This window comes from Sporisorium graminicola, chromosome SGRAM_1, assembly GCF_005498985.1.
Source record: "Sporisorium graminicola strain CBS 10092 chromosome SGRAM_1, whole genome shotgun sequence".
Taxonomy (NCBI): domain Eukaryota; kingdom Fungi; phylum Basidiomycota; class Ustilaginomycetes; order Ustilaginales; family Ustilaginaceae; genus Sporisorium; species Sporisorium graminicola.
In genome coordinates this window covers 2,436,335-2,462,422 of record NC_043719.1, presented here as the reverse complement: position 1 = coordinate 2,462,422, position 26,088 = coordinate 2,436,335, and the positions used below count along the sequence as shown (strand labels likewise).

General features: G+C 58.3%; 6 protein-coding genes across 6 annotated transcripts; 3 read left to right on the top strand and 3 right to left on the bottom strand.

Annotated features, from left to right (window-relative positions):
* Positions 1–1,030: 1,030 nt before the first annotated feature.
* Positions 1,031–6,923, top strand: EX895_000869 (uncharacterized protein; the record flags this gene model as incomplete). The annotated part of the gene is made up of 2 exons (XM_029881470.1): positions 1,031–1,078; positions 1,338–6,923. The coding sequence occupies 2 exons, from the start codon at positions 1,031–1,033 to the stop codon at positions 6,921–6,923; spliced, it is 5,634 nt and encodes a 1,877-aa protein (XP_029742856.1).
* Positions 6,924–7,404: 481 nt separating this feature from the next.
* On the bottom strand, positions 7,405–7,641 carry EX895_000868 (uncharacterized protein; the record flags this gene model as incomplete). Its single annotated transcript, XM_029881469.1, has 1 exon — positions 7,405–7,641. The coding sequence occupies one exon, from the start codon at positions 7,639–7,641 to the stop codon at positions 7,405–7,407; it is 237 nt and encodes a 78-aa protein (XP_029742855.1).
* Positions 7,642–8,064: 423 nt separating this feature from the next.
* On the top strand, positions 8,065–9,704 carry EX895_000867 (uncharacterized protein; the record flags this gene model as incomplete). The annotated part of the gene is made up of 6 exons (XM_029881468.1): positions 8,065–8,177; positions 8,263–8,339; positions 8,420–8,899; positions 8,970–9,163; positions 9,313–9,381; positions 9,561–9,704. The coding sequence occupies 6 exons, from the start codon at positions 8,065–8,067 to the stop codon at positions 9,702–9,704; spliced, it is 1,077 nt and encodes a 358-aa protein (XP_029742854.1).
* Positions 9,705–15,216: 5,512 nt separating this feature from the next.
* EX895_000866 (uncharacterized protein) lies at positions 15,217–17,115 on the top strand (the record flags this gene model as incomplete). Its single annotated transcript, XM_029881467.1, has 1 exon — positions 15,217–17,115. The coding sequence occupies one exon, from the start codon at positions 15,217–15,219 to the stop codon at positions 17,113–17,115; it is 1,899 nt and encodes a 632-aa protein (XP_029742853.1).
* A 517-nt stretch (positions 17,116–17,632) lies between these two features.
* EX895_000865 (uncharacterized protein) lies at positions 17,633–19,816 on the bottom strand (the record flags this gene model as incomplete). Its single annotated transcript, XM_029881466.1, has 1 exon — positions 17,633–19,816. One exon carries the CDS (start codon positions 19,814–19,816, stop codon positions 17,633–17,635), a length of 2,184 nt encoding a protein of 727 aa, XP_029742852.1.
* A 1,026-nt stretch (positions 19,817–20,842) lies between these two features.
* On the bottom strand, positions 20,843–25,876 carry EX895_000864 (uncharacterized protein; the record flags this gene model as incomplete). The annotated part of the gene is made up of 1 exon (XM_029881465.1): positions 20,843–25,876. The coding sequence occupies one exon, from the start codon at positions 25,874–25,876 to the stop codon at positions 20,843–20,845; it is 5,034 nt and encodes a 1,677-aa protein (XP_029742851.1).
* Positions 25,877–26,088: the final 212 nt, after the last annotated feature.

Here is a 26,088-nt window from a genome sequence, read left to right as displayed (position 1 = left end):
ATCGGCGCCCAGCTTCACGGATCTCGTTACGGAGATTGGGTAAGCAACGACCAGTCGACACCGCAAAACAACAGGACGGCAGGCTGTTCAACACAGTCTCGAGCAACATCGCGAGGCTGGATTGCGAGGTGGTGGCAGCAGCGAAGCAACCGGCGGTCCGACGCGGATCGGGGTTGCGACGGTGGTCAGCAAACGGTCAACTCGGCGGTGTTGAAAGGATGCAACAAAGATCAAGACTGCGGACCAGATCAGTGGGAAGAGCAATTCGTTGTTGGACAGGCGCGCCGCTGTCGCGGAGAAGCAAGTCGTCGATCTTGGAGCCAGACAGCCGGACAGCCAGGGTCCTCCACCACTGCCTGTAACAGTTGGCTGAGGAAAGCAGCAGCAGGCGCGAAAAAAGACGCATTCGGAAAAGCTTCGAAAGAGCAGCAGCAGCAGCAGATGCAGCGCCGCATCCAATCGTGCACTTTTGCAGAGCCAACAACATTTGAAAACGCCACTCCGCCGCCGCCGAAACAGAATTCATTCCCATTAACGCGAAGGACGTCATCCCGGTCCATGTCGAGGTTTCCAGGTGATTCGCCAAGTGCTAGCAGCAGGCAGCACACCAGCAGCGAAGCGCTCACCAGCCAAATAAGTCAAACTCGGACGCTGCGTGCCTGTTCATGTGCCGTTCAGAGCCATGCCGTCGTCGTCCATGCTGCCGTCGTCCATGCTGCTGCTACTCACTACTCTACGGGACGCGCAGAGGATGTGTGGGCCAACAGCACACTCGGTGCGACCGAACGGAGGCTCAGCCAGCAAACTGCTGCGATCATCAGTATGCACCGCCGCGACGACAAAAGTCGCCTTTTCATTTCCAGATCCGACTTGATTGAAATTTCGCCGTCGCCGCACAGAGCAGCAGCAAAGCAAGAAGAAGAAAAGCGAAAAGGCTGTCAAGGCACTCTTTCCAATTTGGGAGGGCTGTTTCAGCAGAGACGGCCAATTGTGAATTCCGTCACTGGAGCTGCTACTGCTCCTGCTGCTGATGCGCATCATTACGGATGCAAAAGATGCATCTCGACAACGCCGACACGTAAGTTAAGTCTTTTGTTTCCCGCCATGCTGTCTGTTCCTCCTTCCTTTCTTCCTTCTCCCCGTTTCCGTTCGATGCCGTTTGCCTTGGTCTCAAACGATTCATCCTCTCTCACTGCTTTCCCTGTCCTTCCTTTGAGTGCTCCTTCACAGACACCATCCATGCTGCCTCTCCTTTAGACACTCGTCTGGCCTCTGCCACTTCCATCCAGGATCTTTCTTCCACCACCGCCGCGTCTATCCGCACATCTCCGACACAGCACCGCACCCTCGACCTCGGTCCTCCTCATCCTTTCGGAGTTTGGCATCTCAATCGAGACGGTCCCACTAGCCTGCCCCATCCTCCCAGACGAACCGTCTCAGCTCCGTTTGTCCGACAGTCATACGCCCTGTCCACGCGCCCTACCCTCAAGCATACCCGCAACGTTCTTTCGTTGGGAATTCTTCCCGACCTCTCGTCCGTCAAGGTGTCTTCCCTTCGCAACACCAAACCCCAAGGTCCTTCGCTCGGGTACGCTCAGGTGCGGACCTCTGGATTCCCCTTCATCATGCCGGACAGCGATTCCGAATATCCGAACACGCCCGCTGCCACAGAGCCCGCATCCGACATCGGCTCTCTACGCGACTTCAACGCTCTTTCGGATGCAGGCTCGGCTAACATGAGCAGATCATTCTCCGACCAGCCCAGCATGCGCAGCTACGAAGAAAGCTCGGTCAGCGCCAAAGGTCCCGGAGCCACCATCAACCGCAAAGCTGGCGAGCATCTTGGCAGTTCGCTCCGGAACCACTTTACTCCATCGCCTCGACCATCCTCCATGGCGCATACTCCCTCCGTAGCCCAGCATCAACAAGACAATGACCGTCTTTCTGCTGTCGAGCACCGTGGCGCTCCTGGTGCTCCTCCTGGTCCCCACGATTGCGAGCTTTCCCCAGCGACGGTACAGAGCAATCTGATTTCCTATCATTCAGCACAGCAACCTGCCACACGACCGTTGAGCTACTCCACTAATGCCAGCATTGAATCCACTGGCTCGCCCATCATGACCATGCGCCCGCTTTCCACCGCGGAACCCTCCTTGCGCGATTTCCCGGTCAACACAAATTACAAGCACAGCCTCGAATCGGTGAACGCGCCCATTCGCCAGAGAACTGATTCTCGTCCCACCATCTCTCCCACCAACACCTCACGAGCCATCTCTACACCCGCACCCATGCCCTTACCACAGGCCCTGCCACAGGCATTGCAGGATCATCGTCCGACAGTCCGACGCGCGCAGGGCCAACGTGCAGAGAGCGAAGTGGTTCGCAGCCGTACCTCGTCCAAACCCTTCAGCTTCCCCGCCCGCGCTAGCGCCCAGTTTACTTCCCGCGAGCGCGCTGACATCCTTCCAGAAAAGTCGACAAAGGACAAGAACGGATCTTCCTTCATCCGTCGTCTCATTCGCAGAGCCAGCTTGAAGGGCAACAAACCCCAGTCGGCCGGAGGCACGCCTGCTTTCGTGCTGAGTCCCAGCAAGACCTCAGTTGCACTTCCAGCAGAACTCGAAAGGGAGCTGCAGTCCGAGGCCACCACACCGCGCGCTGAGAGCATCTCGTCGAGAAGCGCATCGAAAGAGTTTAAACGACGCACCAGCCTCACACGTCGTCGCAGCAAGTCGAAAGAACCGGGCGTCTCCAAGACCTCGAGGACCTCGTCCATCTTTGCACCCTTCCTCGCAAGAGATCCGAACAAGGTCAACAGCGTCTTCCGCACCAAACGCGAAGAGTCGTTTGGTCATCTCGGGCCCTTGCCCGTGGATGACGCCCCTCCTTTTCCCAAAGACGGTCTGCCGCTCAGCTCCAGCTCTCCTTTCTTGGCGCACGATCTCGTCTCTACCAGCTTCACGCGTGCCAACAACGATAACGTTGAGAGCAGGGATTTTGCCATCGTCCAAGCTCCAACAAGAGCGCCAGCCTCGTCTTCTTCTCACCAGCACGAAGCCGCTGAGACGCTCGAGAGTCCTCGGCTGGAACAAGGCCAGGATCTGGCATCCGATGCCGATGCCGACGAGACTCAGCAGCAGCGGCCGCTATCGCACGTCACCGACAAGACCGACAACAGCCTTGGCATGGGCATGGCTCTCTCCTCTCGCAACAACTTCAACTTCCAGGAATCTCTGGGTCTCAACGAGCTTTCCGCTACACCCAGGTCACATTCCCAAGCAGTTGACCCTGCCGCCACATCGTCTGGACACGGCCAGCCTGCCCTCTCTTCTGATGGGCATCCGAGTACCACGGAGACAAACTCTCGTCCGAGACCTAGCATTCCTCGGATCTGGCAAGGTCTCGAGCCCACGGATGGTGACCACACCCTGCGATCTACGCACATTGATGACGCCGACAGCTCCGACGACACGCCACCCGAACACCATCTCCCTGCCAACCGATTCGACACAGCTACTACTGCAAGCTCGTTCAGGACAGCGGCCAGTCACCTGGACTCGCCCCAATCCTCCTCGACGCGTCGAACGGTGAGCGGATCCAGGGCATCGAGACTCAGTGTTCGCACCCAGGACACTCCTCTCGCCCGACACTTTGATCAGGGACCTAGGCTGGATTCGCCGCTTGCCGATCTCATCACCAATCTCGGGCGCTCGCGAAGCATCTCGGGCACCATGAGCTCGGCGCCTTACCACGATGCCGCCGCGTCTCCCAGCAGCGAATTCTTGCACCTCGACCCCGAGACCAATCGCACCACCGTCGTCGCTGCAGGACCGTCGCCGTCTCCCTCCCTGACTCAGCACGACGCAGAGCACTACGAATCCCCTGATGAGGACGACGATGACACCTCCCTTCGCGCCCAGCCCCGCCAGACGCATCTACCAGCTGCCTCGCACACAGCTTTGGTCGAGACTATCGACCATTCGAACCCTCATTCTCCCATCGATCCAACGGACCTGACGCCTACACAGGTGAAGGATTCGGCCGACGGCTCGTATCCTCGATATAGACGCGGCACCTTTGGCGGTCTTGACCCGACGCCTGTCGCGACTGTTGAAGCAAGGCAGGCCGACGAGACTACAGCGGATCCGACTCGTCCGCAGCTTTCCCGCTTCTCTACCGCCACATCCGGCCCCGAGAACGACGATCACCCCGTCACTCGCTCTGGAGGCGACGATTCGGAGGAACAGGAAGTCGTCTTGCCCGAGGTCAAGGTCTTCGAGATCGAAAGCCATTTGGCAGCCGTCGAAGCTGCTTTGCAAGACAATCGAGAAGAAGGCAGTTTCGATGTTGCCTCGCTGAGGCAGCGCATTTCCGACGCCTCGTACGTGATGCATGCCAACGCCTCTTCAGCAAGCATGCTCTCCCGAGACGGATCGCTGCAGCCTCCACAGCAGCAGAGCTTCAACGAGAGTACGGATGAGCTGGCGCCTCCCGGGGCTTGGACACGGGACAGCTCCTCGTTTGTCATGAACGACGACGGCCGTCGCATCACGCTCGCTCCCGAATCGCACGAAGCGCTTGCCGACGCTGTCCGCAGCGTCCGTCGGGCAATCAGTTCGTCGCAGCTCACTACCGATGCAGACGACACACAGACTGCTCTTGCAAATCGATCTGTGGAGACGCTTGGCATGGAAAGCTTTGTGTCCGAGGGTGACGAGCCGACAAGCGAACGTCTGCCGGCTGGTGAGGCGTCGATGCTATCCGAGGCGACCCCCGCGAAAGCTGCCAAGAGGCGACAGGAGGGCATGCGCGATATCGAGGAGGCCTACAGTCGCATGCTGGCGCTGGTTCAGTCTTCCGCCATTGGGGTCACGCCTTCGCCACAGATGCGCGGTGAAGAGCCCCGTCTCGGCTTTGAGCCTCCTCGGCGCCCCATGAAGCACGGCCAGGCTACCTCGAGTGCAAACGAGCCCTTCTTCAATTCTCCTTTGGCCAAGGCATCGACCAAGACGGACGAACCTCTCAGCCAGCCTGCACAGTCGACGCGCAGTATTCTGGACGGAGCTGGCGGTAGTCAGCCGGCTCGTACTCAAGGACGCGGGCAGCCAAACACAGAGACGCGCACCTCCACGTCCCTGTCGGGCCTCATGGGCATGCCGCTCGACATCAATCCACACATGCTGCGTCAAGCCAGCGTCTCGACCGTCTCTTCGGTGCACGACGTCTCTAGGAATGATTCTGTGGACGGTGCAGCGTTCGCGCGCAGACGTCCACCTTCAGTTGCCAAGTCGAGCTCGAGCCGTTATTCGCAGGCGCTGAGCCGAGACCATGCTCCTTCGTCGTTGATGGAGTCGGACGGCTTCCGCAAGCGCTTCAGCACGGACAACACGACGATTGGACGGGCCAGCTCTGGCGGCGGACACACCTCCCCGTCCGCCACCGCCAAGACGCTCGGCACCCCTCGTTCGTTTGCCACCTCCGTGTCGCAGCACTCGCTCGCCAATATAGTGCGTCGTCACGAGCTCGAAAAGGAGAGCCTACTGGATACGCTCGAGAGGGTGCGTGCCGAGAACGCCGATCTGCATTCGCGGCACAACAGCTTGACCTCGGACCTGCACGCCGAGGTGACGCGCGTGTTGGAGCTCGAACGCGAATTGGAGCGACGTGATTCTCGCGAAGTAACGCTGATCGGTCAGATCCAGCAGCTGGAGCACGAACTGGTGGAATTGCGCTACCTCGACTTCCAGCTCAACTCGACCGCAGACCAGACGCTTGGATCAGAAGATGGCGAAGGCTCGATTATGGACGTCGAGCTGCCACCGACTCTTCAGTCGAGAGTAGGCATCGGGGCGCTGCCTCTTTCGCCGCGCGGCGTTGTCCAACCCTCGCCTTCGTATTCCTCTGCGTCCGTCTCGGCCCTGGCCAAGCCGACGCATCGAAGCACGCGCTCGGAAGCGTTTGTCTCTGGCCTGCCCGGTTCTGAGCGATCGACACTGCCAGCCAGCAGAAGCGAGCTGCCACGTGCACGCCCAGTCTCGCTGTTGAACGGACCGGGTGGTCTGTTCCGTGAAGACCGAACCTCGCAACGCACGAGTCAGGCCTCGCCGCTGCCTACTCCACGCACTAGCAGTCTGCTTCGCCATCCTCGAACTTCGGGTAGATTAGCCAAAGCGCAGGCGGCGTCGCCGAATCTGCTCGGCCTCGGTCTGCCCAGGGACGAGGATGATGTGTGGAGTATCGCCGACGAGCAGCTGCCTGAGATTGACGACGAGATCCTCCCTCCCTCTAGCACTTTTTCGTCGCGTCAACAGGCGTCCACGGCGTCGGCGGGGCCTGTACACACGTTTGACTCACAGCTCGGTGAGACGGGACATCCCGAGGGGAGCTACGAGCGCAGCGACGAGGATGGAGACGATCGTCAGAGCTCCTCGGTGCCCTCTACGGACCAGCACAATAGCGCGATGAGTGGTATCACTAACGGCGTCACGCCGCAGCGTGATGTGTCCCCCTCGTCTCTACCTCGATCGACGTCGCAGGCTACGGTGACCAAGATCACAACGCAGCTGCCCCGCCCCTCGCCGTCCACGAGCAAGATCCCCACGAGCCGCTCCACAAGCGGCATTTCCGACTCGCCGTCCCACCGCAGCGTTTCCTCGCGTCTGCCCCGTCTCGGCCTCAAACCAAGCACGCGGTACTCAACCAGCAGCGGCATCCGCAACGTCTCGAACGCCACAGACAAGTCGACCGCCTCCACCCTCTCTTCCGTGTACAGCAATCTGTCGACCGGCGCTCCCCCCTCCCTCGGCTCGTTGCCCAGTGGAAACAACACCATGGAGGACGAAATTCAGGCCGAACTGGCACGCCTGGGTAACCCTCAGCCGTACATGCGGTACTATTCGCCGCCCAGGAGCAAGATGCTTTGATTGTGTAGCTAGAATGGCATGTTACGAGCAGTGTGTAATGATAACTTATTGGACGATGACAGTGTGCCCGAAAGTACTAGGAAACAGTGTAACCGGGTCTTTGGGTGAGCATGTGAGTGCGTGAATAGAGCGGGCAACTCCTCTTTGACTGACGCGCTGCCAAAATTGAGGCTCGAAGAGGGTGCAGACCGTGATGCGGACCGAGAGATAGTCCGCGATGCGGGGGTCCTACGCTGGACTGTGGCGGTTGTGCTGATCCCTGCCCAGCTTCTTCTAGGTAGGCACTTTTGCTAGCAGCAGTTGGGCCAATGCAAATGTTTGAGAGAATTCCAGCAATCAGCTGTAGCTGGCATATCGGCTCTCCGTTTCTGGCTTGTCTTGACGGACACGCTGATTCCGTGGAGTGGCGCTCAACGTCGACGCTGCCTCTGCGCTCTCCAGATATGTTTTTTGGCAATGCAACTTGGAGGTCGCGAACCCTTCAACCGCGGACGCGTTTGCGAGCGCCATTGATATGGCGTCTGGTGATCGATCTTGATCCTTTCAGCCCGTTGGACAGGTCGATCTGATGCGCCACCCTCGACTCGTTGGCGAGGCGCTGCAAGTAGATGAGGAAGGCGAGCATCACGTAAAGATCGGCTGTTTTTGAAAGCCTCGTGTTGGGCGGAAGATGTGCGCGGATGAGCTTTTTGATGAGCGATCTGGCTGGGAGCTTCATGATTGTCGTTGTTGCTGCCGTGCTGCCGTGCTTTTGTGTTGGAATACGTATAAGCAGTTGGTGCGAATATTGATGGTGAGCAAGTCGGGGCCAGTCGTAAGGACAAGGCTGGAGGTGGTGGGGAAGATGATATGGACGTGAGCGGACAAGTGACACTTTTGATTGTGCCTCTTCGCAAACGACGCGCCTGATTTACTCATGTCACATCGTCACATCACGTGCAGCTTAGAAAGTGGAGTAAAAATGCGCAGCTGCAGCGAAGCGTATTCATTCAGGCTGTCGTGCGCGTGCTCGAGCCATGTCGTCTTGCTGCCTCTTCTCAATTCATGGCATTCCTACCTTCATCATCGTCGCCAACTCGAATCACAGCTACAGCTGTGCAGACGCCGTATCGAACAGGCACCCTAGTCAGCAAGCCTCGCAATGACTGCGCAGGCTGGACCATCCGGCTCGTTGCCAACGCTCAAGACGTCCAAGCTCTCGCCCGTTGTTCTCGATAACCACTCCTCTTCGGGGATTGGCAGCAACATCAGCCTGTGAGTATACGCAGGCACTCTGGTTTACTGACATCAGGATGGCTTGGATATTGAACTTTGATGTTGACTCCCCGTTTGCACACAGTCATCCGCTACCTATTCTCAACATCTCCGAACATCTCGTTCGAACCAGACTGCAGAGCGATGATGCAGAGCTGACAGGTAAGTCGAACGCTAGCGATTCGCGGCTCCTATTTCGTCCTAAAGACTGACTCAGGAGCCCATGCTCTCTACCGCGCTAGTCTACGGAGTGCTTCTGGGAACACAACAAGGACGAGACATCGAGATCCAAAACTCGTTCGAGATCAGGCTTGATGCATCCTCATCTACCACACCAGCACCAACGATCAACCATGCATTCCTCAAATCTCGCCAAGCACAGTACAAGCAAGTATTCCCAACACTGGATCTTCTCGGGTGGTATACCATCGGCGACATTCCCACACCGCAGGACCTCGAGATTCACAAGCAGCTGCTCGCATACAACGAAACGCCGCTACTGGTTCAGCTCGACCAGACAGTGTCGTCATTTGAGCACGCCGAAGTCAACGGAGAGCTGCCGATTCGTGTATACGAGTCGGCGGTAGAGCTGGTGCAAGGCGAGACGACCAACTTCTTTGTGCCGACAGGGTACAAGATTGAAACGGGCGAAGCGGAACGCATCGCTGTCGACCACGCAAGTAAGGCTGGTGCTGAATCAGGCGGTGGTCATGAGAGCACTAGTAGGTACCTTCCGAGTGACGCCGAGCTCTTGACTAGCTGCTTACCTCTTTTCTTGGCTTCTGTGCGTAGTGCTGGCGAGCATGCAAGCGCAACACAGCGCAATCAGCAAACTCAATGACCGCATTCGACAAGTGCTAGCTTACCTTCAGGCTGTCAAAGAGGGCCAGGCGGCGTGGGACCATGAAGCGTTGCGGCAGATACAGACTGTCGCTGCCAACTTGCCGCAGACAGTGTTGCCAGAGCTGCAAGAGGAACTTCTACGGGTGAGTCGACATGCTGTCAGGAGGCGACAGTAACCAATCTGTGATTTCATCGGGCCCCAAATTCAGCGACGACATCTCGACTCTTTCTCGGTGCATTGAGGCTGACCATGCTTCTCTTGCGACTACTTCGCTTCGACCGCTTGCTACAGGAACACAACGACGTTCTCCTCACTAACTACCTCTCCGTGTTGACCGAGAGCCTTCACACCATGAACGAGGTAAGTGCAGACACACACGCACACACACCGATGGTTCTGGACTCGATATCGAGCATGCGGCTGGATTGCATGCGGGCAAGCCTGATTGAAGCCCGTCTTGGATCGAAGCTAACAGAGCCCCGCTCCTTCTTTCTTTCAAATCGCAACTACTTCGGGCTTCTCCGCGTGCCCAATATCAGCTGACGGACAAGTTTGAGGTGGTCCAGGCTGGTGCCAAGGACGATGCCGCCGAAGGTGCGATCGCAGCAGCAACGTCGACAAGCGGAGCACAGGGACGACGAGGTGGCGGTCGGAGCTCGACTCTTCGAGCAGTATACAGCTGATGTATCAATGCACGAACGAGAGTCTCGAACGAAGCGTAAAGTGTGTTGCACATAGTCAGTGCAGGGGATGTAGGTTTACGGGGACAGCGTCGGCGACTCACACATCGTCCGTCGCACGTGGTTGGGGTTTATTGTTCTTTTTTGTCGCGCGACGATGAGTCGAGACCTCCCTTTTTTGAGCAGAACTCACCGTCTGAAGTCGAGGCGGACCACCGAGGTCGGATAGACTTTGAGCTTCGTGTCGAAGTTCGCTTCTCAAGAGGAGTGAGTGGGATCAGGGTTTGGTTGCGCAAACTGAACGAGGCTTGCTTTCTATGGGAAGTTCGAAGCCCGAGCTTGAGACAAGTGATGGAAACTCCGGGGTTAAGATTTCTGATCCATGGTGCTGTTGGTAGAACCGAGGCTTGCGCACAGTTCGCATTGTTCAAAGAGCTTTTGCATTAAAGCACTCAGGGACGCGGCGCCCACTTGATTCACGATTGATTGATCGAAGCTCGCTTGAACCGGCGACGAAGGACGCTGCGTGGGTGCGGGGGGACAGAGCGTTTCGGTCACCCGGCCCGAACAGGCCAGAACACTCGTCTGCCTTCCTTCCCACAAGCCCTAAGTTAGATCATGCAGTCGTCAGCGCACACGCACCCAAGCGATCCTCGCTATTCCAGAAGAGCCGAGCTTCGACTTCGCGGGTTTGCTTCGCCTCTGCCCGTCGACAGCGTTCTTCGGCAACAGACCCGAGATACATCCGACGGAACGTCGCCACAGGAAGACGCGGTCTGGAACGTTGGCCCCTCGAGATCCCGTCGGATTTCGACACCTCGCTTGCGCAACTCTGGCGTGACCTAGCCTCGAAAGGAGGTCTCACAAGAGCTTCTGTGCCGAGCCCACCCACTGAAAGAGCCAAGGCATACATCGCCACAAGATCATCGACTGCTATGCAGCCATCAAAGACACCTGGACGGATGTCGCTAAGCAAGGGCGGGCGAAGACGTTGCTGATTCGAGAGACGCCGGCGGAAGCTGCAAATCAGGCAACAAAAGCAAACGCCGTGAGAACTCAGGCTTGTGTTAGATCTATCCGAGAACAAGTATGTTGAGTCGTGAAACGCACACAAATCAAAGTGAACAATTCTTACGGATGCTTCGAAAGCGCATCAAACGGGGATCTCGGCAATGGGACGCAATGACGCAAGGTTGTTGCATGGCCTTTGAGTATGCTCTGGAGCAAAGAGGAACGGAAGCGGTTGAGCCTCAGCTGCGTAAGAAAGACACGTATCGGTGAACCATTTGCAACTCCGCTTTGCCGTGCAAACGGCAGCATAACCGCGAGACCAGTTTGCTGTGTGAAGCACAAGGCTGAACGCAGTGGGCGTCAAACCGCAGAGAGACCCTCTCGCTCTCGCAACGGAATCACTCGTTTAATTATCTACAGTGAATCTGATTGAGACTGCGAAAACTCCAAGGTGGCGCAGTGTCTCAAGATAGAGCTGAGTCTGAACCGTGGGGGACTATGGATCCACTCAATGGGAGTTCGGCAGCTTGAGTGTGCCTGATGTACGCGTGTTCATGCGCAAGCACGCTTTCCACTGCTGCGTGGCATAAGGAGCAGGAAGACGAGGAGGAAGCATGTTCCTGAGTCGACTGCCGAGTTTTGAAGCTCCGAGCCTGCAGATCTGTGCTCCATTCCAACTCCTACATGCTCCTATTAGAGTTGGGTATCTGCCGCAGGCTGGCAGACGGTCGTTGACTTGCTGGAGCATCGCAGCATGATGGCCAGCAACAACATTCACGCTTTCAGAATCCACACTTTCGCGTCGAGCACAGAGGGGGCTTATATAATATTGATCGGATGAGCCTCCTCCGTTGGCACGACCAAGGGCAGCGCGGCTTGATTGACATCACCGTGGTTTTGTTGCGCCTTGGTAAGGCAACCCGTTATCAGTGGAACCGAGGTAGAGCGGGGTTTCGAGTCGCAACTCCAAGGGTACTTGATTGAGACAATATTAGACTGATAGGGTCTGTATGGCAGTCTGACCGGTTGGCATTGTTTGTTGACGCATTCCCCTCGCATTGAAGCGCTGTTAGTTCGTCCCCATCCACTTCAGGTGAGCTCTATGCACCTAGCAAGTTGGTGGCTACGGGTGCAGGTGATCCGGTCGCCTTGCAGACGTGTTTTCAGCTTTGCAGCCACGCCCTGGAAGACAAAGCAAGAAGAGAATTCATTTTTACCACTTTGTGCGGACACGCGGGATCGGTATCCCTCGGGCCGATGCCCTGTTCGATCTACCTCGCAAAACTTGTTCGAGACGGAGACTACTTTGGCTCCAGATGCGACGATCGATGAGACTGGAGTAGAAAGTTACACTGTAGAACTGTCTCAGAAGCCGAAACACTCTGCGTCATGGGCCCTATCTTGGACTTTACCTGAAAAACAGTGGTACGCTTTCAAAAGCATCTCCGCCCCGACGCCCAGCACCGGCCCGTTCTTGGTTCGAATTAAAGCTGCAAGCAGAGACAAGCGAGCGAATCAGCTGGCTGCGTTTGCTGCACACCAGTAGTTTGGGTTCGTTTCCGGAACGGCTGTTCAGAGTGGGACAGCGGAGAGTTGACCCGCGGGAAGAGGCTACCGCCGCAAGCCGACTCCGCACAAGCCGCAAGACCAACTCGGTGCAAGCCTTGCAGCAAACACTGCTCGTGTTTGTGTAGAGAAAGCAGCCGATTGGCAAGTCGTAGCTCATGTGTGCGGCTGGGGTGTGAGCTAGGGATCGGCAAGGTGAGCTTCCCCTCCTTTTTTTCCCGCGTTTGTTCTTCCAAGCGAGCTCGCTAGCATCCACTGACACTTTTCGGCTAGCTCCGCCTTGTGCCGTTGAACGTTCCTCCAAGCGAATGTGCAAGAGACGCTCAGCTTGACGAGATGAGACCGGCACCAGAAAGACTCGAAAGACGATGGATGCTCCTGGGGCGTGTTGCTGTCGTCTCGATGCAGGATGTTTTTGCTCTTTGTGCCTTTGCTGTATCAGGGAACTGTGCAGCCATCGAACTCAGCCAAATTTCTCACAAGCTGTCTCGCGACGAAATCGCGGGCGTCGCCTCACTCGATTTCGCAGGGGCTGCGCCCGATCGACGCATCCGCTCCAGCTTCCCGTCCGATGTTCCATGGCCAGTACAATGAAAAAGAACGGGCACGAGATCGGCCATTGCATGTCAAACGACGGGAATGCGTCAAACCGAATTCACGATGCAGTGAAGGCAATCTGCCGCATGACACGAAATAAGCAGTCCGCGAGCAGCCAGCCAATTGCCGGTGATACCAAGTTCCTTTCCTGATTGGCGCCGTGGAAGCTCTGATGCATTGCAGTTCCAGGGGCAGCTCTTTTGAATTGAACGTTCAAAGAACTCGTTTCAAGCCCATTTTCCGCTTTCCTCGCCCCCTTTCACTCTCTCAACCGACGCATTCGAAGGCCGCTTCTTCTGTCGCGTGGCAATTTAGCACAGTCGCGACCTTGGCATCCTCGTTTGGCTCAAACTTTGTGTCTGCGGCCGGGGTTGACGGCGCAATGACCCGAGACTTAGTCCAGCGTGGGTTCTAGCAGCAGGTCAGACCCGTGGGCAGAAACCTGGTCGTTTGAGCACCAAGTCTCAGCAATGATAATTATTCAGGCACTGGAATGTATGATAGCTGGCTACACCTTTTTATGAGATGGGTTCTTGGTCGACATTCGAGACCCTTTTCCCTCCTTGGCTCTGTAGAGGCAGATCGATCTACAGAAAAGAAATGCTGGATCGAGCCCAGACCGCGACAGAGCTGCTCATCTTGCGGCAATGCAACACAACTGAAAGAAGAAGAAAAAGCCAGAAAAAACTATTTGACTCGCTTTGGAATTTCCAAAGAGGGCACCATTCAGCTGCTGCCAGATCCGCCTGCCCAATCCCATTCGGCTTGCTGCCTAAATCCTGAATTTAGCGTGTCTCTGCCAATGCGACCGGACCTAGACCGCCGACCTAGACACATCTTACGCGCCTCTCGCTGTCTCTCGTTCTGACTGCCTCGCTCAATTAGCAGATCTCGCTCGACGCTTGGTTCTGAGTCGGGTCGGGGCTGTGGCCGAGCACTCTGTCCTTTTTTTCCCTCTGCCCCAAATTCGGTGATTCCATTGAGCACGTCTGCAGAAAAGCTTTCTAGCATCCTGCTTAGGGTCGGGACAAGCACCGGCTCGACGTTGGTTGCTTACCATGCTCGCCTAGCACTGTACGAGTGCTGCGAGCCTCTTTTTTCTCCTCCTTCTCCCTTTCGGCTCTGCTTTTTCTGCCAGTGGGGCCCGGACTGAATGCAAGTTGCCTCTGGGTCCTAAGCTACTTGCCTGTCTGTCTGTCTGTCTGTCTGTCTGTCTGTCTGTCTGTCTGTCTGTCTGTCTGTCTGTCTGCGTACTAAACCCCGCCGCCCGCCTTTTGATTCTTCGCCTCCCACCGGCTGTTCAACTTCCGCTCTCTTGCGCTCTTGGCCCTGGCCACACGGTCGGGGCGGTCGGTCTGCGCTCCTTTTCCCCTCTTTTTTTCTTGTTCTTTCTTTTTTTCCCCTCTCTCTGTCTCTCAATTGCATGTCCGCTCCGCCTCTGAGTCTGGCAGACTTTTGCTCGGCTCAAGTCTTGCAACCCGCTCTTGCGACCAACTCTCTCTTGCTCTTGGGCGCACACCGTGATACACAAGGTCTCCTCTTCCTGTAATTCTTTTTTTTCGATTTTTGCGTTGAACGCACCCCTTGACCCAGCACGCTCGCTTGCGCTCTCGCTCTCTCGCTCTCTCTGTCTCTCTCTCTCTCTCTCGGTGTCCCGCCCTTCCCCCTCGCAGTGGCAGTTGACAGAAAGTAAGAAGGTCTGTCTCCCTTTGACGCCGTCACCTCGAACGCCTCTTCCATTCAATCCTCCCGCCTCTTTCTATCCTTGCCTGCTCCCGTCACCATCACCCCTTCCCCCTTACCTTCCCAAGAGGCTCGGTCATTTTTTCCTCATCCTCATCACGTTCACTTGTCATCGCCATCTTTCCTTCTTCTCCGCCGACTCTGCCAACCACCATCATCGTCCGACTCTCGTCACAGGCAGATTAAGTAACAGCTCGCCTTCAGTCTCGACTTTAATCAGCTCGCACTCGACTTCCTCACCAGCTGCAACAACGCACACTGTCTTGATTCAGCATCTGCTTCCACTTACATACATCCACTTACATACATCGACACTCGACCACTTCGCATTCGATGTGGTAGACGACTCGGTGCGCACCAACCGGCACGCCAACCATCTCTTACCAACTCGACCATCTTAGCGCGCATCGATAGCAGCTTCTCGGTCTCCCGCGGCTCAAATATACGAGCTTTTCCGACTCCCTTTCGTACCATTCTTCTCTTCTGGACCCGTACCGATTGATTAGGGCTGTGGCTTGCAGCGCGCTGCAGCTTCATCTTCTTGCAGCAACCCAATCCCGCAACACAGCACCGCGTGTCTGTTGTTGCCCACAGCGTCATGTCCGTCGCAACCCGTAGAGCTTCCCTAACGCCATCTTCGCCTGCCGTTTCACGTCGAGGATCTTGGGTTGATCTTCCTGCGGGCAGCGCCCCTTCGTCACGCCGAGGTTCGCGAGTCGACCTCTCCGCCACCGCATCCTCCTCGTCCTCCACCAACTCGGATTCATGCGCGCCTGGCTCTCACTCCACCAAACTCTCCATCAATCAGCTTCTCTCCAATCTTTCCCACGTCTCGGAATCCCAAGCACGGATGTCGTCGCCCAAAGGCTCGCGCTCGCCTGCTCTCAGCGAGTCGCAGAGCACAAAGCGCAAACATGAGCCAGACACAGAGCCATCTTCCTCCTCCTCGATGACTGCATTGAGGCTCTCCTCGGCCTCCGAGATTCACCTTCCCACCGATCCCGTCCGTCGGGCTAGCATCATCAACCTAGCCACCGCCGCTGCAGCTGCCGTCTTGCAGAGCCAGGCCGGGCAGCGCCGCATGTCGGCTCATCCAGAGCAAGAGCAGAAGCGTCAGCGCGTTGAGCACCTCGGCATGCTCATCGAACAGGCGCGCAAAGCCAGCGTCACCAGCCTGAGCCACGACATGTCGCGCCACGTAGAGACCGCATCCCAGAACGTTGCCATCGCCACTGTGCTCGCTAATCACCTCGGTCTCACTCCTCAGTCGTCGGCTGCTTCCACACCGTCGGCCGGTACGCCCGCTCCTTCTTCGCCCACTAAAGCACACGCCTCGTCGCTCGCAATTCCTCAGACTCCTACCACGCCAAAGAGCCCGCTTTCGGCTGCGCCGGTCACAGCTGCTCACGTCTCGGACGATCGTCCTTCCTTGGCGCAGGACGCCACGGCTGCCTTCGTCCGAGCTGTTAAGGACCAAGACAAAGCATCGCAGCAAATGCCCGCGCCGCCGTCGCCCACCAACACGCCTGCCATCACGCTCACCAACAGCACTGAGTCGGCCGAGCCAGGTGCGTCAAGCAAAGTGCTCGCTGAGCCTTTGCGCGAGTCTCCGTCGCCACCCGCTTCGAGTCAAGCGATTTTCGACCGAGCCAAAGAGGCTGCACACACCTACAGTCGATTCTACCGCTTCGAGAAGGAGTGGGCACAAAAGGCGCTCGAGTTGGAGCGTCGTCGAAGCTCGATTCGCATTGATCCGCTGTTCAACCCCAACCCAAGCCTGAGCCCGCTTCCCGCGGACGCCCACCACGAAGACAAGGGACGGGGCCCGACATCGCCACAACAGCGTTCGGCGCCCGAGTCGCGGATCGTGTCAAGGGGGACTTCGCCGTTTGGCGACCTGGCCGGCGCGTCCGCAGCAAGGACGTCGCACAGCGTCCCCAGTGGCTCATTCTCGTCGTCGCATCGCGGATCATCGAGCAGCCTGGCCAACGTGCTTTCCAACTTTGCCGAGCTGATCGAGCATCGTCAGCGCTCGTGCTCCGGGTTGGAGGCGTTGGCCAAGCAAGCCAAGGAACTGCCCGTCAAGCGCTTGAGTCAACCCAACCCGCAGTTCCGCACTACGTTTGGCGACTTTTCCTGGGCCAAAACGCCACGGAGCGCTACCGATCCCACTGCGACATCGACAGCAGCACCCATGCCAGCAGCGGCAGTGGTGGTTGCATCACCTGCGCCATTGCGCTCCACACCCTCTTCTGCACGCGCCACACAAGCACCTCCTGCTGTCGGCCAGGCAGATGCTGTCGACGCTGGCGACTCGAAGATGTCACTTGATATGAACAGAGATGAGGCGTTGTCCAGCACCAGCGATGGCCCGTCCAGGTTGGCCGGTCGACCAGCGCATCTGCAGATCAAATCGATCAAGGAGGAGACGGCCGACTCGGAGACCGACGCCCCGGCTACTCCGCGTTCGAGCATGAGCATTGCCAGCATGCTGTGAAGAGCGGACATTGCTTCTCTACTTTGCTATCGTTGTTTTGTTCTTTCTTTCGAATCATACCCTCCCTTTCCTCTATCTCCCTCCCTTTAGCTGTTCGCAAAATGTTCTATCCTGCCTCCTTTCTCGTTCGTATGTAGCACCGAGTCTTGGTGGTCCTCGTCGTATCTCTTGTCGTTTTATGTAATTGTACTCGTGTATATTTTTATTGCTACATTTCTAGGTTGGGTGTGCTGCGGCCCGGAGGATTATGTGACGGGTCGAGAGACGCGAGCGAAGGTGGGAGAGGCTGAGAGGTTCGGATGACCCGACGAACGAGGGCTGTCAGCTGACTGTGCGTTGATGTGCGGGTGGCCGAGAGGGACGACAACTACCCACTCGCACTTCTCACTCTCCCTCCTACAACCACGCTCACTCTTGCCACCAGTTTGTTCACCCTCATCAGGCATATCGCACACTACGTTAACGTACGACGCACTTTGATCTGAGAAGGAACGCTTTGCATTGTCTTCGACCCATTTTACAACCTGGTCTTCTGCTGAACACCGGCACCCTTCAAAAACCCGTCAAAGTACTTTTCAACCGCCTCAAACCCACTCTGCCCCTGATCAATCGGCGCCACCGCGCCCACATACCCGTCGGGCCTGACCACCACAATGCCACCCCCCGGCAACCCCCACTTGTCATGCAACCCACCCACAAATCGGCCATCCAGCGTAACCTTGAACGCGCCATCCCCAGCCTCGATATCATCACAGTACAGCATGCTCCTCAACGCACCCAGATGCGCGATCTGCTCGATCTCCACATCGAACCGCTGCGACCGCACGATCAGCAGCAGATGGAAGAACGGGTTAACCTCCGAGCTAAACCCACCGCCCAACCCGGTATTGAGGCAGTCCGGCACCTGGTGGTACGCCTTGTGCTCCAGCTGCAACGCGCGCGGGTGAGCGCGGAATCGGTTGACAAACGAGTGCGGCGAAGCGAGGTGGTTGGCAAACGCCTCGAGGTGACGCATGTTTTTGCTGAGATCGCCTGCGCACACGTAGATCCTGAATCCACCTGGCGCAGTAAACTGGATCTCGTGGATCATGCGCACCGGCTGCGAGTTGGACCAGCGCGTAGCCCACGCAGGCTGCAGCCTACGGCCAGGCTCGAGCTTGTCCGTGATCTTGGCTATGCCCAGCTTCTTGGGATCGCGGTAGTTGAGCACATTGTCGGCGTACACGACACCGGCACCCGTGGTGAACGCCGCGTTGCGACGCTGGATGTTGATAAAGTGCTCGCGCTTCTCGGCATCGCTCATGGTAGCCACCTCGGGCGTGTTCTTGGGCACTTCACCGGAGAACAGCGCCGAGTACTCGGAATCAAAGTCGATCAGCTGCTTGCCCGTAGCATGTCGCTCGTCGTGGTACGTTGCCAGCAGAATCTCGGGATCAGCCAGTCCCTTTTCGACCAGGTTGATCCTCCACGCCAACGCCTGCGAGTCGATGATAGCCGTGTTCATCCCCTGTCCCGCCTTAGGCGAGTGCGTGTGGCACGCATCACCAGCCAGCAGCACCCTGTGTCCCGGGAACGCCGCACCGCTAGCCGTCTTGCCCGCAGGGAGCGAATAGCGCGAAATCAACCGCTGACCGATCGGGTAACAGGTAAACCACTCGACCGTCTTGAAGTCGAACTTGAACGGGAACGCAATCTCTTGGATCGCCTTCATCACCATCTGCGCGGTCACCTTGTCGCGAGCGTCGATGGCCGACTCCTTGCTCTTCTCGCCCTCGAGACGGTTGACCTGCGTGTAGCAACGGATGATGGGCTCGCCCTTCTCGTTGTTCTCGCGAGGGAAGATGTAGAGCGCACCGTGGTTCTTGGAGTGGATCGCGGCGATCTTACGCACGTCTGGGAAGTTGGTCTCGACCACGCAGTCGAGCGCAGCCCAGAGCGTGTCGACCCAGTCGCCGTTGAAGGTAAAGTCGTGGTGTTCCTCGAGCGTCTTGCGCAGACGCGACCTGCCGCCATCGCAACCGACGAGGTACTTTGTGCGGATCGTCTTGGTCTCGCCCGTGGGCTTGATGACGCTGATGGGTGCGCCCCCCTCGTTGGTGGCCTCGACGACGGGCTTCATCTTTTCCAGCGTCACTTTGACAGGGTACGTCGGGTCGTCGGTCATCTCAAAGTTCTGGTAGGCCCAGGGTCGCGTGACGCGCTGTCCGTGGCGCTCCATGTCCCTGAGGAAGCCACCTTCGATAAGACCCTGCTGCAGACCGAGCGTGCAATTGTCCTGAATCTCCATATCCGTGGGGAACGACTGCACGCGGCGAGTACGTTCGATGCCGCGCTGCCCATCCGAGCGAGGATCCCAAAACGTTCGCTCGAACGAAGGTGCGCTGCGGTTGAAAAACTCGGTACCCAACGGCTCCATGTTGCGCAGCACCTCGATGGTGCGCGGCTGAATTCCGTCCGCGCGCCCGGCCGTCGTGGGCTCGGAACGCTCGTCGACGACGAGCACGTCGAACCCGCCGAAGCGAGCCAGCGAGGTGGCGAGCATCAGGCCCGCCGGGCCTGCGCCGATGATGGTGACATCCCACGAGGTGCGATCGATGTGCGTGAGCGGATCCGGGTAGTTGTGGGTGCCGTGGGCATGGTGTCCGCCCGCCTTAGCCTCCTCGATCACCTGGCCCGGTGCCGAAAACTGTTGCGTTGGCATGATGATGAAGAAAAGTGTTGTGTGCGAGTCTGTCTAGAAGGATCGAGCGAGCGAGCGAGCTGTACGACTGAATGGCTTGCGACCGAGGTATGTGACGACTCTCCTTGCGTGTAGTGATAGAGGGTTTCCGATGGAGGAGGCGTGCTTGAAGCCTCGATGAGGAAACGCTCGTGGGTAGAGGAGAGGGAACGGGATACGTGCGAACAAGAGAAACGGATCAAGAGCAAGAATCTACAAACTTATACTTTTTTCGCCTATGATCCAGGCGAGCTACGTCTCGTGCTGTCGAGCGACAAAGCGGTTGCGGAGGGGAGGTGTTGTCCAGTCGACCGAGCGTTCTGGAGTTCACGGCAAGCAGCTCTCGCAGTCCCGTCGGTCGGTCGGTCGGTAGGACCTGCTGAGACTTGGCCGCGGCGCGCCCACTCTTTCTCCACACCTCACATGTCACTGGCCAAGCAGGCAGCTGTTTCGACGGATTTGACGGAGACCCACCCTCCATAGGTTGCAGGTGCGCACAATTTCGCGGTGCAGCAGTGCACACTGCTTACCAACCGAAGAAATCCCGCCGCTGGAATTTCCTGCTGCAAAGCCGTGTGCGCCTCGGAGTTCAAACAATGCAGCGCTCGAATCGCGCAGCCTTTCCGTGTTTTCCGTGGCAATTGCCCACCGTTTCCCAGCTGCAAAGCAACACTTTTCCGCTGACACCACCAGCCCCCAGCGTGTAACACACCTGTTCGGTGCCCAAGAAGACCATTCTCATTGCGCAGCCAGCGTGTGCTTGACGAGCCAAATCCGCCGCCGCCGATGGGGCCTGTCGACGCCATTGTGCTCGCGCGGGAAGAGACGTAGCCTTCGCCTCACTCGCATCTCTCTCTCACACACCGATCTGCCCAATCGCCGATCGCCCCTCACCAGCGCTCCTTCAACACTTCATATTCTTATAAGTTAGCACGACATGCTTCGTTCACACCGTAGCTGGAACATGGCTAACCTGAGAATGATATATTGAGTGCAACGTCTCTGCCCTTAGAAAGCACGCAGGCCAGCCGCCGATCTAGAAAACGCTTCCCCCTGCTGCTGCTGCTGCTGTTCGCGCCGCTTCTCCTGTCGGAACGCATCCTGTTCCGCCTGTCGCTTGAGCGTCCTCGAGCGAGCCGCCAGCGCCTCAATGTGCTTCTTGCGCGCCTGTTGCAGTGCCACCTTGGCCTTGGCCGCCTGCTCGCGTTTCGACGCGACAACGGTGCCTGTCTTGGCGTCCAGATTGACCAGAAGCGTGTCGATGATGTGGTTCGAGATGTACTGCTCGTGGGCGCGCGTCAGACTGTTGGCCTCAGCCGTGGCGTCCTGCAGCCACTTGGTGGCAAACTGCGCCGCTTCGACGACCAGCTGGTGCTGGATCCAGATGCGCAGCAGCACGTCGCTGTTGTGCGTGCGGGTGAACCACTCGGTCAACCACTCCGGCGTCACCGCATGGTCCAGCGCCGAGATGCGCGACAGCACCACCCGGTAGTACTTGCCGTCCTCTTCCGAATCGTACATCTCCAAATGGTAGCGCACGAACCTCCAGGCGCGGTCTGCAGCACACCCCGCCCAGCTCGCCGACTTTTCTGACAGCGTCAAGAACACCGCTTCCGGCTCCAACAGGTCTTCATCCGCCTCCAAGAGCTCAGCGATCTCCGGGTGAACGTCATCCCCAGTACCGTTCGCAGCCTCGGCGCCGCCCTTGCGCTTGAGTGCATCGCGTTCCAGCTTGGCCCTCGACAATGCCACGGCCTTGACCGTCAGTGCGGCGAAGATGGGCGTCATGTCGACGCCCAAGCTCCATGCCATGTTGAACGCCGAGTCGAACGAGTCGCTGTTGACAAAGAGCAGCACCGCATCCGACGGTCGAAGCACCGTCGTAGAGTACGCCAGATCCGGATAGCGCTTGACCAGCTCGAGCCTGGCCAGCGCCAGTGAGTACTCGCGTCGCACATCGTCCACCGACACCACCCTGATCTCGCGCACACGCTTGCTGTACGCCGACGCGGGGATGTACCGCGTGAGGCTGCTTGTCTGCTTGCCCGCCGCCGCACCAGCACGCACGGACGTCGACGGCTCGAACAGCGACTCGCTGCCGTCCGCCGCATCCGAGTGCGAGGCATCCGCCGCGTGCGCAAACCACGCATTCTCGTGTTGCAGCATGGTCAGCGCATTGATCGAGGCCAGATAGCTCTGCGCCTGCTCCACCGCCACGACCATGAAGCGCTCCAGCGGGTCGATCCCGTCGCCTCTCGCCGAGACCGACCGGTGCAGCTCGCCCAGTCGCTCGGCGTGCTGGTACATGACCGCTCCCGCCGACTTGAGATCGCCACGGAAGACGTGATATGAGTACAGCACCGCGTAGTAGTTGGGCACCGACAATGGATCCGAGTTGCGTGCCTTGAAAGAGAGCGTCTTTTCCACCTCGCTCTGCAGACCCGGGAAGGTAAAGTGAAGCAGGGGCTGAATGTGTCCCTCCTCGCACATGACGCTGACGAGGTTGCGGAGACAATCCTTCCGCACGCCCTCGTACGGCGTCGCCATGACCGTGGCATACGCTGCCTCAAAGTCGTCGAGCGCGAGCTGGCAGCGGAAGATCTTGAACCACACTTCCTTGGGTGCAGACGCCTTGGTGGCGTCTGTTCCTGCCTCGCCCAAGCCCAATTTCGCCGGTCCGTCGTCCGCATAGGTTCCAACGGCGTCGATGCTTGCCTGGCAGAACCGGATGACGTGCTCAATCGCCTCGAACGGCTCAAAGAAGAGCGCCACATGGCGATAGTATGCGGCAACGCGCTCCTCTCCTTCGGCAAGCACGATCGAGGAGGGAAGCAGTTCGAACAGCCCGCTTGCCGCCCGACTTCTGGTGCTGTTGGGTAGCTCGAGCGCGCTGACCACCTTTTCGAACGATTCACTCGCGTCGTCGAGTCTCTGCATCTGCACGAGCGCGCGCGCTCGAACGTACTCGCCAGCCGGCGTCTCTGGGAAGCTAGCGAGGAACGTCTCGGCCGCCAACGGATAGCCTTGAACCAAGATGGCGAATGCAACTGAAGTGTGTCGGTCGGTGAGGTAGGGCAACAACGGTTTTGCTCCAGCGGGCAATGATTCCCGCAGATCGGTGAGGCCGAGAGACCAGAGGCTGCTGAGCACGGCCCACTTGACCGAAAGGCTCAGTGCGCCCGTCTTTCCAGTCGCCTTGGACGTGTTCAGAAGCTCGTCGCGCACGCACTGGTGCAGCAGCGTCGGGGCGGTGAAGTGGTGCGGCTCGCGACTCTTGCGTCCGGCCACCGACATCTGGTTGAGCTTGGCCACGATCGAGTCCGTTTCGGCTGCATCATTGATGCTGCCGGCGACTTGGACCGCAGCATCCGTACGTGCCAGCTGCAGAGCAGCGCTGAGCGACTGGAAGATGCTGAGCGCAGCACCGATCTGCCTGCTCTCGTTTTCGACGAGATCCGCCATCCTGTCCTCCGCAGCTAAGGCGGTGAGCAGGAGCATGAACGAAACCGCGAGGCGATGGCGCGAAGCGAGGGTCTGGATCAGCGCGTCTGCTGTGACCGCAGAGCCCAAGTCGGTGGAAGCAATTGAGCTTGCTGAAGTAAGTTTGTCGGCGTGGCTGGTGGTCTCGCTCAGCAAGATTGCCATATCTGTCAACGTGCTATCGAGGCTGGCGCCGAGGTCGGAGGCAATACGGGCAACGATTTCGCTCGCCTCCTCGCCACCGAGCGAGGCAAAGTTGTTGCTCCAGACATCGGCGATGGCCTCTTTGACGGAAACCGTGAGGGGCTCGGACAGCAGGTTTTGTAGACCAGCGGCGAACGCTTCCAGTTCAGGGGCAGTGAAGCAGGCGGCGAGATCCGAGGCGGACTCCACCAAGGTCAGCACTTCGGCCACGGTAGCAGACGTTCGACCAAGCGTGGGGAGGATGTTGGTCGGGTGTGAATCCGCAGCGTGGATGAGTAGAGCGCGCTCTTCGCCAGCAGAGTCGGCGGCAAGCGACGTGCCCGAGCGGGGCTTGCTATGTGTCGCAAATAGGGTCCGTTGCAGACGCTCGACGACGCTGGCCTCATCTTCATTGATAGGCAGTGCGATCGTGTCTCGGCCAATCACCAGAGGCACAACTGCTTCGCTGGATTCCTTGGCCCCGTCGAAGCTGCCGGCTGGAAGCGACAAGCCGATCGGCCAGCGCGCGGCCGTCTCGATCTGCTCTGCAAGGCCGACGAAGCGCATCCACTCGCGGACACGCGAAGCATAGAGCTTCTCGTACATTGGCCCGCCCGTTCGCGGGTCGTTCTCGAGACGACAGCCGCTAGCAACGACAGATGCCACCTCGTCTCGGAGACTGGCGAACAAGGTTGATGGGGCATGAACCGTAGACGATGCAACTTCCTTGTATGTCGAAAGCGCAAGTCGCAGAGTGGCCTCAGAGAAACGGCCAGGCTCGAGCACCCGATCGAGAAAGATGTCTGCGGCGTCGATGACCTCCTTTGTCGCTTCGAGCGTCGCCTCAAAGTCCTCGCCGTGGAGGGGTCTGTAGACGCGCTCCGAGGAGACGGTCCTCCAATCGTCCTTGGAAAGGTCTTCGGCAACAGATCGCACGCTCATGGAGCTCTCGTCAGGGTTGGCAGCTTCGACACCGACTTTGGCATATTTGAGAACGGGACCGGCGCCAGCATCCCAAAGCGCCCACATCACCCAGCCATCCCCACGCTCGCCTTGAGGGGTGAAGACGACGTCGCGAAGCTCGACGTTGCGGCCGCGTGTTTCGGCATCGCAGCGCTTCTGCCACAAGAGCGTCACCTCGCCAAGTCCTCCAGAGGAACCCTTTGTGTCTTCGAGCTCGACGCCATACAATGCGAAGAAGTTGCCAGAGGGCGGCGAGGCCGGGATGTAGGCGAGAACGTAGAGCGCGTAGCCGTCTTTATCGTTGGACCCAGGTGTGAACACTTTGACGAAAGGTCGGGACACGGTGCTGAAGTAGGCTTGTGTCTCGGACGCCTCGAGAGTTGAGGACCTGTCGTCCTCGGCAACGATTAACTGCTTCTCGTTGGATGTCGCTGACTCCACCTGCAGAGGAAGGTCGATGGTACGGATGCACGAGTCGGTGAGCAAGTTCCACACCCGGAGCTTGCGGTCACGGCTTGCAGCGAACGCCATAGCACTGCCAACTTCTCCGGGGAAGACGTCGAGGGAGAGGGCGTAGGTGGGAGAGGACTCGGAATCCGAGATGGCATTGGATCTGCCAAAGAAGCGAGAAACACCAGAGAGGAACGAGGTTGGTCGGAGAACGCTCTCCCTCCACGCGCCGTCGTTTGCGTCTCTGGATCCAGAGATGGAGCGGCTGAGTTTGACGATGGTGCCATCCGCGCATGTGACGAGAGCAAGCCCGGAATCGACGACGTAGAGCTGAGCTGCGTTTGCTGCGCCACGAATCGAGGTGGTGAGAACCGAGTCAGATGAGGCAATGTGCTGGATGCGGTATTCAGATGACCAGTCGGATGCCAGTCGTGCGTCGTGGAAGAGATGGGGTGCGGAGAAGACGAGTCGGTAGAGATAGCCGGTGGTGGTAACTGCAATCACATATAGGCGGTTGGAAGCCGGATCGGAGAACAGGCCCAGACCAGGAAGCAACGGCGCTGGAAAGAGGAAAGTGCGTGCTGACTCCGATGCCAGCTTTGGACTGAGCGATGCTGAGAAGGTGTGCTGTTTCGTGGCAAGCGCCTTGGAAGAGGGCCCCGCAGCAGCATCCTGGTCCTCGATAGTCGACCAGAGCAGCTGCAACTCGCGACCTCCCGCAACGACACGGGCGAGAACGTAGCCGCCGTCGAAGGCGGTGCTGAATGAAGACGAAGGAAAGTAGAGACGAGCATCTACGGCGTGATGGTGAGCGACGCTGATGGGTTCGGGTTCGTTGTCGACACCTGGATGCTGAGGAGTGGGAACGGCAATGGCATCTTCATCGCGGCCATGGCTGGCTGCGGGTGATGCTTGAGCCGCAAGCGATGCTGTCGCCAGCTTATAGGGGGTGTATGGCAGCGGCATCTTTGCCAAGAAAAGCGCCAATCGATGGGAGCTGCAATCGCTGTTCGACGAAGGAGGCGTGGCTCGTGGCCCAGATGATTGCCGTGTTCAGAATGCCGCAGCTGCCTCACTTAGGTTGACCGCATTCGTTGCAAAGGCGAGCGCTGACGTTAGGACAAAGTCAGTTGGTGTCTTGTAAAGCAAGCGGCACAGTGAGTGATAAAGGTGCTGAG